The sequence below is a fragment of the Pyxicephalus adspersus genome, chromosome 4 (genome assembly GCF_032062135.1).
Source record: "Pyxicephalus adspersus chromosome 4, UCB_Pads_2.0, whole genome shotgun sequence".
Taxonomy (NCBI): Eukaryota; Metazoa; Chordata; class Amphibia; order Anura; family Pyxicephalidae; genus Pyxicephalus; species Pyxicephalus adspersus.
The window spans coordinates 152,569,206-152,581,511 of NC_092861.1; the positions used below are offsets into that span (position 1 = coordinate 152,569,206).

At 40.8% G+C, this 12,306-nt stretch overlaps 1 protein-coding gene across 1 annotated transcript in view; it reads left to right on the forward strand.

Annotated features, from left to right (window-relative positions):
• The window catches only part of BTBD9 (BTB domain containing 9), a gene marked incomplete in the record, with an annotated part of 110,772 nt that overhangs the window by 85,604 nt on the left and 12,862 nt on the right, over positions 1-12,306 (forward strand). Inside the window, 1 exon segment of the mRNA XM_072410005.1 lies at positions 8,915-9,022. Within this exon segment, the coding sequence (XP_072266106.1) occupies positions 8,915-9,022 (108 nt within the window).

Below are 12,306 nucleotides of genomic sequence, written 5' to 3' on the forward strand. Positions count from 1 at the left end.
TTTTTTAAATTATGAGGAAATAGTGTAGCAATAGCAAAGATATCAAATATGATAATACAAGCATGTGGATGTGACACCAGTCTTGGTCTAGGGAAGGCTCAGGATGATTCGGTCTCAGAGAAAGAATAAATATGGGGGCAACAACATGCATAGATAGCTTTATGAAGAATGGATCACAAAGTCCCATTTGGTAAAAATATGCCCCCTTGCCTTGCCCAGCTCACATCTGTTTCATTTGCTGGTGTTTCTTTTGTATCATTTTAGAGGGTGCCTACACAAATTGCACATGGACCCAATGAGACCACCCCCCCCTTTCTTATTGCATTTTCTTAATAAAAATACAATACTTCCTCATCCAAGTGGATTGTTTTCCAGCACAGCCCATTGCATTGGGAATTAGGAGGCACATATGCGCATTTTGGAATGCTGGCAAAAGTAATCATGGGCTGTGTAGATTAAAGACTGCAGTGCATGTGACCCTGCTTAGTTATGTACTGCTCAGGCTGCAAATCAGAAGCTGGGCATTGGCGCTTCTGTGGGCCAGCATATGGTTGGATAGAACCATTTGCAGTATTCTCTCCAGACCCTTTTAGCCAGCCGCACCACCCGGCTCTTTTTCAGTAACCGCCCAAAAACAGTCGGGTGGTTGCTGAAAAGTTCCAGGTGGTGCGCCCAGTTAAAGGGTCTGGGAAGAACACTGCAAATTGTTATATCCATTTGCTGATTTCATTTACTGCCCCGCAATACAGGGCCACTTACCCACCTACATCTTCCTCCCACCCTGCGGATAAAGCCGCGTTTGGATAGATCATTGAGGAGAATAACCAATAAATCTGGTGTACATGTCCTGTGACAAAATAAAAAATAAAATAAAAAATAAAAAAAATTAAGTTTTTACTTTAAATAAAAGGGTTGGCTTCCCTTTTATGTAAAGTAACATTTTTGGGTTTAGGTGCGCTTTAAATATTGATGTTAATGGGACATCCTGATTTGCAGGACTGTACTATATCAATGCATTGCTGCTCTTTTTACAATGCGAGTCAACCAATCGGCAACTTGCAGGGAGCAAAATGATATGGCCACAAGCCTACTTTGACAACTTGATAAATTTCTAAGTGCTTTATTGATCAGGATGACGACGGCACAGCTGACGCATTTTACTTAATGACTGGACTTTATAGACCTCTTGGCTTTAAAGCTCTTAGTTTATAAATTAAACTTATTCCCATTTTACAACATTGGGGTATTTTCTTGACCCTTGTTAGAACTGAAGGCTTTGGTCTGGCTACAGTGCTTACATTTTCCTTGTCTAGTGACACATTGTTATTGGGGTCACTGAGGGGGTCTAAGTATTTACCCCAGTAAATATACATCTTGTAAAACTATCATTCTGACTCTGTGAACAGCAACTGCCTAGCATTCTATTACCATGTAAAAATCCATTGCGTACTACTAACCCCCCCACTTTCACCTTGGTGTCTGACTATCATACACATATCAGTCTTCAATGGCATCCTCACTCTCATACTGATTGGCCCCCTGCTGCAGTCTCTCAATTTTTTTACAAGCCAGTGTAGAAATTTTATACAGTTAAAGGATTCCATCCACCCATTCACTTCCTCTGACTCTGTAACCAGCTAATGGTAAATACCCATCATTCCTTTACATTTCAGCCCCCTGCTGTTTTTGACATTGTACCAAGCCAGTGTAAAATTGTATCACACAGATCAGCACCCCTGCTGCGTCCGAAACTGCTACTTACCATGAGGGTACAATGAACAGTCCTAGCTCTGATAAAGGGTAGACTAATGATTTGCTTTCTCTTACTTGCAGCTGCCTGATGCCATAATTCTCTCCTCATGCCTACTTTTGCCTGGGCATTGCCAGATGTCCTCATTTTAGGTGCAGCTTAAAATTTTCTTTTTCAGTTGGGCTATAGGTTGACAATACTCCTCCTATGTGTGCTGTAAGTCCATCAACTTTACATCCTCCACAGTATCCAGCAATATAGACCTCTTGGTTTTACGTCTTAGTTCATAAATTGAGCTAATTCCCATTTCACACCATATTAAAAGCAATCATCCTGCAGGTGCTGTAATGATGGACAATATGAATATGTCACCATCCAAGTATAATATTAATCTATTTTATGGATGGATAGGGGTGTAGCTCATTTTGGGGACCGGTGGGGTTATATGGCCACCCGCTTGAGGAAGTGAAAAAATGTAAAGATGGTGCCATCTAGTTTCTAAATATGTCTTTGATGATTCAGCTTTATTCTGCTCCATGGAAGATTTCTGTGTCATTGTTCCCTGTTTTGAGTGCTTTTCTAGGTTACATTTCTCGTTCATGCTGATCCATCAACAACTGATTTACGGTCCTGCTAACCACAGGACACATTCAAAGGTCTTGTGGGGACCGTGTCTAAAGGGATGAGACATCAGCTCTCTTTACTCCTCCAATGACCTACTAATGACTTCCTCACTCATAACCTTGTCACACGCACGGCTCCAAGACTTTTCTAGAGCTGCCTTCACTCGCTGGAATGATCTTCCTTATCCTATTCGGCTTGCTTCTGCTTTCTGCTCATTTAAAAGAGCCCTCAAAACCCAACACTACAACCTCATAAATATTGTTTGTTAATAATAATAATAATAATAATAATAATCGCCTTAAGCACATAGTTGCTTATTGTAGTACTTATATTCAACCACTAGATGTCCTTTTTTGCCATCTTGCCTTAATGACGGCCAGCATCATTTAGCGGCTCCTACTGCAGGCTGCCATCCTATGATTGGTCAGTGAAGAAAAAGCCGCACTATGATGACCTAATCTTTCCTTTACTATGTATGGCCTTTGCTCTAAGTAGACTATTCGTTGTTGTTCCATGAACTGATTGGCTCTTTGTGCTACTTTTCTCTTCCCTAGTTCCAGCTTCTCCGCACAGGGACAGCATGAAGCTGATAATAAGTTAAATTTAGGTACTGACACTTCTTGCATTAAACAAATGATGTATTGGTTCCATTACAGAGCCACATTCATGTGCCTGGAGTTCGGCATCCACCTCCTTCACATAAGTATAACCTCACTCCTATGAATTATGTATGTTTCTAATGAAACCTGCAGAATGTGAAGGAGTGAAATGCTCACTGCAAACTGTGTGAATAATGATGCCAGTTACAGGTGTGGTTACAGATGAAGATCAGTTCTGACCGCAGAATCAGTGAAGAGAAACTTGTGGGCAACAGAGAAAATGTGGTACGGTTTGGATATATCAGAACATGCAGCATTCCAGTGCAAGAAATGCTGGGCCTAAAAACCGAACCAACAGCTAAAATTGTCTTTTCAATCATTATTTTGGTGTAATAGTTTGCTGTGCAAGAAGTGCACCCTTCACCTAGTTTTGCCCTCTTCAGTATTTTGCATTCATTTCTGAAACTGACTTGGTGACATTTTTGACCACTCCTCAACGCAAATTGCTTCATATCCTCATCTATGAGATTTTATGGATGTATTCTTCTCAACATGTATATAGTTGACCCAATGACTGGAAGCTGGTCAGACAACCTCTCCATCACCATGTTTCACAGTTGGTATGGGTTCTTGTCCTAAATTGCCAGCTTCAGTTGCCACCAAATTTGTTCTTTGTTGCTCTGCACAGTCGAAATTTTATTTTATTATTCCACAGTCCCAGAAAGCCCAGGCTTTGGCAAAATGTTTCCATGACAAAGTTTGCCTTTGCTCCTATTATAGAGTCCTGTGTTCTTATTTAACAGTGGAAGATTTTCCCCTGGCACAACTTCTATGCCATTTTAATTGTTACAATTTATTTCTACTTATGGAAGGAAGAGTTTTAACACCAACTGTTGTAAGATCTGCATTCAGGTCTCACAATACAACTTTGGGGTTCTTGGAGAATTATTTTCCATGTATATTCATATAGCCAGGCAGGACAGTGGCTCAGTGGATAGCACTCCGCCCTTTGCAGCGTTGGGTTTCAGGTTTGAATCTCAGCCAGGACATTATCAGCATGGAGTTTGCATGTTCTCCCTGTGTTTGCGTGGATGCAGTTAGGGTATTTGGCTTCCCCCCAACCTACATATGTATAATGACATATGACTATGGTGGGGATATTAGTCCGAGCCCTTGAGGGACAGCTAGTGACATGACTATGGCCCTTGTACAGCGCTACGTAATATGTCAACGCTATATAAATACTGGATGATAACAATAAAAATATCTTGGAGTGGAATTTGCTGGGCCATCCAACATTGGACAATTTAGCATTCATATGAAATCTATGACACAATATTTTCCTTATCGTGTGATGCCTGAGGTTAATTTGGGAATCTTTTGAAATCGCTTCTCAGACTCTTAGGTCATCTCTTTTGACACCACACAGGTCACATACAAGTATAATGCCGGACCCTCTCTGTCTGAGGATGGTATAAGGCCGGTTCCTCTTTCAATAAATGTATTGGAATCTAATCTGGAAGATTGGATTGTTATACATTTTAATGAAGTGATAGTAAATATAGGGGTTTAACTGGTGCTCTTATTTAGATTATGAGAATTGATGCACTTTGAGGAGATATAATTCAACATTTGACATACAATCTGCAGCAAATGTTTGTATGACAATCACAAGGGTCTGCTGTTCAATTATGCCAGAAAGCTCCTCATTTCCATGGGGTGTACTTACTTTTTCACATGATTTTACAAACAGCACTACAACACTAACCCGAGTACTGTTTTTAATTCCTTTAATTGTTTGGAAGACACGGAGTTCATCACTTGTTCAGAAAAAAAAAAAAGAAATCTAACAAAATCCAATTAGTTGTAATCTACATTCACCGGGAATTATTTCCAGAGGGCAAAGAAAGGAAAGGATACAAATTAAAATGGAGTAACTTTTAGCAATGTGTCGTATAGTAATAAATTATATTTCAGTAGCAAATAATTGCGGATTCACATAGTGTATTACCTGTTTGCCGCATTCCTATTCAATCTCATTGCATTATCCTTTGCAAGTTTATAATGGGCTGTACAATGAAAACATGTAAAATATTGGAATTACAATTTAATATTATTGTTTCCTTGTACAAGTTTGTGTATTCAGAAATCTCTCCATTCTTCTTTATTCTTCCCGGTGAATTACAGGGAATTAATTTACACTGCGGGCTTATTCACACCCAGTAATGCAAAGGCAGCACATCTGTGGTTTTTAGTGCACTACAACATGATTGTATTTGGGTTTTCTGTCTAGGTGATTCAAGATGAAAGGCATCATGATGCATTGCCCTGTGTTGCAGTAATATACAGTAACACAAAGCATATTTGGTTGTGTTCAGAATAATAGCAGTGTGTAAATAAGGCTTAGTCTACACAAACGTTTTCCCCAGCATTGAACCGGAGGCTTTTAAAGCCCATGCTTTCAATTCCCATGCATTCCAAAGGGCTAATCTACACCAGAACATTTCCTTGAGGCATGTTTATGAGCTTTATCTTAAATGTTGCTTGCAACCATTAAAAAATTAAAACACTGTGCTAAAGCTGGAAAACGCTCAAAAACGTGGGTAAACACTTCCATTGACTTCAATATATTGGCACAATATATTCCTCATCAAATCTGTGTTATTCCTTTACAGATGTGAAGAATATGGAATATTAATAGCATATTCATATGTATAATAAAAATGTTTCCAGATTTTGTTTCCTTCCATACACTGAACTAATATTTAGTTGTATGACCTCTGTGTCTGGGAACTGCTGCACATCTGTGTTGTATGGAGTCCACTAACTTCTGTCATCTGTGCACAGGTATTCCGGCCCCGTATGATTGGATGACATTCCAAAATGTTTCCGTATTGCTTGGTTTAGTCTCAGAAACCACCTTTTTTGATATCACTGAACAAGTCTATTGGATTAGCGTCTGGGAATTGCACTGGCCACTCCATAACACCAATCTTATTGGTCTGGAACTAAGACATTGCTCATTTACTGGTGTGTTTGGCTTTGGCTTGTTGAAACAGTCATTTTAAGGCTATTTATTGTTAATTTATTGTGCAGGAATTAGTAGGGGGCGCTATGGGTAACTCATTGAGGGTGTGATCCCTAAGAATGGCAAAGGCACAGAGTCTAAGCAAACAGCCTGGTTTTCTCCAGAGCCTCTAGTGGTGAGGATGCTGCGCCGCAGGCTGTTTGCCAGGTTGCGGTCATTGGGCACACCAGGATGGGCAGTACAATGTGAGGTAGAGAATAGTCAAGAAAGGCCGGGGACGAGGCAGTAAGCAGACAAGATAAGTCAGGAACAAAGCCACGGGGTCAAGTAACAGAAATCCAGAAAATAGACTTACCGAAGACATGGGAACACAGGAAACGATAAGAGCCATGGGTGACACGGGGGTCACCACAGACACAGAGTAAAAGCACAAGAGAACAGGCAGGGAAAGAACAGTCAGGGAGACAAGGGGTTAACACAGTAGCTTGATTGGGAAAGCACTGAATTAACCAACAAGTGTACAGGAAATGCTAAGCAGAGTTAGGGGGTTCGACACTAGTGGAGACACGCTGCATGAACACTGAGTCCTCTGCCTGACCTAGCTAATTAGCCAAGGGCTGTTAATAGGCTGTCTCCTGACAGGGGCAATGCTGAAAAAACTTGTAAGAGCAGGAGCGCCCAGGATAAGATCTATGCACAGGAAAAAGGTGCCAGAGCTTTAGGGAGGAGGAGGTAAGTGTGACATTAGGCAATAGTCAACATGACCTTCCAAGTATTTTGATGTATTCAAACTGATCCATGATCCCTGGTATGCGACAAATAGGCCTAACACCATCATGTGAGGAACATCCCCATAGCATGATGGTTGCACCACCATGCTTCACAGTGTGTCTGCGGTCCCCTAAACCCAAAAAGAACAATCTTGCCTTTCATCAGTCCACAAAATGTTGCATCGTTTCTCCTAAGGCCGGTCAATGAGTTCTTTGACAAACTGTAACTTTTCAGCAGTGAACACCACCACATGTAGGGGGTATGTAGGTGGTATGTACATAAGTATATAGTGGTATACATCCACATATCACTGTTGTTGCTGCAACACCCAAATGTGCAGGAGCACAAAAGTCGAGAACCCACAAATACCGACTATAGTTGGTCTTTACCTGGATTCCTCTATACTAATAATCTGTTTTAAATCTCTGCCCAGACTAAGGCGATATTATTATTCTGGCAGCGCTAACACTCCGCTCACATCTTCCCATCCTTTTCCATTTGTGCAGCTATATGGAAAACATAAAATTCTTTTTGAAATGCTGATGATTTTAAAGCAACTTGTCACCAAGCACAATTAGCTTCAGGGAGCAACTCCCCTCCAATCGATGACTTGCTTCGACTTCCAGGCTTGTTTATGAAATATGTAAGCAAAATTACTGACGTTAATCCATTTTCAATAAGAATCGCAGCTGCAAAGTGTAATTTGATATTGAACTCAGCAGGGTGAAATTCATTCAATTGAAAACACATTTCTTCATCTCTCAAATCAAGCCTGGCTTATCTTAAAGGGGCTGCACAGGTAGTTCAGGGGCCCTTCAGATAAATGCCCAATATACCCAGATACCCAACCTACACTCAATACCTAAAGAGGACCTGTGCTGTGAAAGCCATGCTCCAAAAAGACTGGTCAGCAGATGGCTCCTCCATGATGGCGGCTGGGTGATGGAAGCTTTAGACGTGTTGGTTGATTATTATGAGATGCTTATATAGAAAACAGCATCTAAAGAATCCAAAAATCCCCAAATCATCCCAAAATCAGGCAGCTCAATGGCTCAGTGGTTAGCACTCTGGCCTTTGGAACAAATCTGTGGTCTTTGCAGCTCTGGCCTTTGCAGGTTCAATTCTCAACCAGCGTACTATCTGCATGGAGTTTGCAGGTTCTCCCTGTGTTTGTGTGGGTTTCCTCTGGGTACTCCGGTTTCCTCCCACATTCTGAAAACATGCAGTTAGGTTAATTGGCTTCCCCCCATATTGACCTTAGACTGTGCTAATGACATATGACTATGGTAAGGACATTAGATTGTGAGCTCCTATGAGGGACAGCTAGTCACATGACTATGGACTTTGTACAGCGCTGCGTAATATGTCAGCACTATATAAATACTGTGTAGTAGTAATAATAATAATATTTAAAAAATCGAACGGGTTTCAGGGATGTACAAGATACACTTACTCCCCTTCCTGTTCCCCTTACCACCAAACTTATCAGTTGGTGGCCACATTAAAAACAGTTCCAGGATTATGGGTCTCCTGCAGCTCTCCATGCTGACCTCCAAGCCACCATTGCATATTGTAATGGATGGCAGTCAGAGAGGGGAACAAGTAAGAGCTGCAGGGATCAGGAGTTTGGCATTTCCAAAATATTTATATTTTAGGCCTGAATCACACTATTGTGGTTCAATAATGTGCAGCGCTCAGTGCTATAGCCTGTTTAATGTACAGAGCTACATAAAATGTTGGCGCTATATAAAAAATGATTATTAATATAGAAGGGCACCCCGCAGCACATAACAGTAACACACCAGCATTCGTTATAGTGTGCTACATTACTAAAAATGTGTATCCATTCCCTTCCACAAAGGAGAAAGGTCACAACCCCTGTTAGGTTTTACTGATATCTGGTTTTATTGCCTTGCTTTTTGGGTATTGAGAAATATTTTTCAATTAAACTTTTTGTTCACAGAATGAATCTCTATTTGAAGAAATGTACTCTCTCTGTTGGTGTTTTATAAATCCCCCCCCCCCCTCCTTCCTGGGGACAACCTTTTAATTAGACAGGAAGTGAAGAAATCTCTAATGATTTTTGTATTATTTGCCTGGAGTTCTGCTTTATTTATGTTTTGTTTTCTTTGTCCTCTCCAGGTTATTGTTGTGGGATTGTGATGATCGAAGTTACAGTTACTACATCGAGGTGTCCACCAACCAGCAGCAATGGACGATGGTTGCTGACCGGACAAAGGTCCCATGCAGGTGCGCTGACATTTATTTGTTTGCCCTTAATTCACCGGAAATAAATGTATTTATTGGTTGCTGCAGCATAATATTCACATGAAATAGTGCAGCACTGCTGATTTCTAGCAAAACATTCAAAATGCATGCAGAACACTGAGGGAGCCACTGTTCTTGTTGCATTAATATTAGGACATGCCTGGTGTAAAAAGCTGAACCTGGAGGGGAAATCTCTGCACTGAACTGTGATTCATTTTACAAGAGTCTACTAATTGTGAAAATTCTGCACAATGCATATCACAATTCTGTAAATGTATCAACTGAATAAATAGACAGAATGGCAACCACACAGAATACCAATTTCTGCTCCTACAAATGTAAATTCCCTAAGGGCAGATTGAATTTTACCCTATGGGCCCATTTATTGGGCAGTATTTTTATTGTAACCGATTAAAATGACAAAAGTAAGTTATGATTCAAAAAAAAATGTCCCGTTTAATTAGGGTGACACAAAATTAGATACAGTCACTTTTCTTTAAAATTTGTACTTTTTTTTTAATGCAAAAGAAGATAATTATAAAAATCATTATAGGTAAGGGGGGAGTGGCAGAAAGTAAATTAAAGGTTAAATACGAACAAGTTTATTTAATTAAAAAAAGTAACACTTTTGAGTTGTAGAAAAGACAGCCTGATTAGATACAAGCCCTACATTGCTATATTTTCACAACAACCTTCAAGCTGTCATTTTGACAGCTGGGAATTGTTAGCAAGTTTTGAAGGGACAACGGTGGATCAGAAGGCCATGTCATATTACAAATGCCCTGTATGGTTAAGAATTAAGTGGTGGACATCTGTAGCAGGACCAGATTCCAAAACTAGTCAAGGTAAGTGATGTGAGTTTTCCCTGCCTAGATCCATGGTACTGGGCTCAGGTAAGTTATCTATTATTCACCCTGTGAGACTGGCAACATCTACTGGCAGACAGGAATTACAGGAGGAGAGCTATTTTTGCAGAAAAAGATGCGTTTATACATTTTAATGGCCTGCTTAGTTTTTCCTTTTATTTCTGTTTTTTCCTCTTTTACAAAAACAAAAAGTCTGGAGAAGTTTTATCGCCCATGTCTAAAACTTCCTTTGCGTCAGTCGGTTTGGCCCTCGTCCCCCATCCGTCCCTCACTTTCAGATGCTTCATGTACCCTTCATATCTCTTTGTTCCATCTCCGTAGTTGGACATCACTTAGCTCTTATTAGACGTTGTTTAATTCCAGCTCGGCGGAGATCGGCCTGCTAAAGGTTACGTTGGTGTGATGGGCTCCGGCTGATGTCACCGTGACAGTAAAGAGCTGCTTGTCAAACCCAGGAAAAAGAGAAACTTGTTATTCTCCTCTTTGAGCTGATGTAGTGAAACCGTCATCTGTATTAATAATTTACTCGTCAGAGCCTGCACCGAGCCCGGCTGTCCGCATATCCGGAGGAGAACGCCATCTCGCTGCCTCCCTAGTAGAAGCCAATTAGTGTTATGTGCGCTGATGTCATTGTCATCCCTTTAAATGTCGGACCCGATTTATTTCTCCCCGCACATAAAAAGACAATAACAGAAAGTCTTTCCTTCACTCGACTTTATTTCCTCTTAAAGGGCAAACGTCGATGATAAGTTTTCCACCGCTTCGGGCACAGCTTATCGCTGTACGGCCTTTTAGGTGGAGAATTGGTCTGTCTGAGCTGTAAATTGAGAGTCGGACAGTAATTAGCGTGGTGACCCTCTGCAGGTTAACCTTTTCTTTGTGATAGCCGGGGCTGTGAATGTGGACAAATAAATGTTCACGGTGTGATGAGTATATCACCAACGACTCTCTGCGGAGTTCAGTTCTTCTGTCTTATAGACGCCGCCAGTCCTTCCAGTGTCAGGAGAATTCTCCATCATCAGCTTCCCTTGAGCTGCTATCACTGAGAAATTTTTTTCCTTTTTTTTAATTTAAGCATATTGAGAATGGAAATGAAGCAAGATCTGGTGAACAGGGCGAGTGGTCAGTGTGCTAAAACCCCAAAATCCTAAAAATATCCTCTGTGTTGTGAGCAGGTGCCTTGTCCTGGAAAGGGGGAACACATTTCCGCAGCTTCCCTCTCCACATTTCTTTCATGGCATTGCAAGTTATTATTATTCTGAATTAACTGGTCGACCCTTATGAAGATAATCAATAAAAAAGTAATTGCCGTCACCCCAGCATTTCCTTGACTCGTAGCTTCTGCCCACGCAGCTACTCCTGAATTATATAGACCTAAATGGTCCCCAGATATCTTAGCGTCTCCGCTTTAGCCAAATTCCCCTATCCACCATATTCAAGTCATGAACATGATTAACAATTTCAGAAGCTGAAACATAGGCTTTCCAGATCTGTCTGCAACTTTGGTCTCAAAATCTCCATAAAAGTTGGCCTTCCTGCTTCATAGTTGTGTAGGAGGGGCAACCAATATTTGCATCATCCTTTCATGGACTTCCTTTGACGTTCTAAATGTGTTAGGTCTGACCTAGCAGTGGGAATGTCTGCCCTCTGCAGAGAGACCACTGCTTTCACACAGAGCATGGCTTCTTGTTCATTCAGCTTCCATGCAGCATTAGGCTTTTCTACTTTGTTTTGATGCATCTGGAATTTATTAAACTGATTAAAGCTGAAAGTTCAGTTGGGTTTCAGTAATCTAAATATCATGTTATCAGCATATTTTTACAGCCTTCATTTGTCCATACCCCGTTTATATTCGGGTTATAATGGCAGACACTAAGTTAATATTCGAGTATCGTAGACCTGACCGATAACTAGTGCCCATAATCGGGGTTATGTGACTTTAACAGCGATCCGTTTCCAGCCGGACCCTGCACGGACACGAGGCAGCAGATATATCTTAGCTCTTAATTGCACCATGCTCCTGACTGCAGAGATAAGCGAGGACAGGAACACCAGGAGATAGAAATGTTCTTTATTCATTGTGCTATATAAAGATTTTCTAATTATAAAGTTTAATTAAGTTCATTATTTTTTTCTGCTTCAGATTAAATGAATATGAAATATTCCGCGACTTTCCCTGAACTTTTCCCAATTACCTCCCTCTTCATGTTTCTCATGTATGCGTAATTCATCAGCCGCTCTCCTCCATGCGCATCTGTACACCGTCAAAGAAAGACTCTCACTTAGTGTCCATTAAAGGGGACCTGTCACTGAGCACCACAGTCACCCTTCTAACATCTTTGACACTGGATTTAGAGCATCTGTGTAATGAGGATGAGCTGTGCACATTGCATTGTGGGA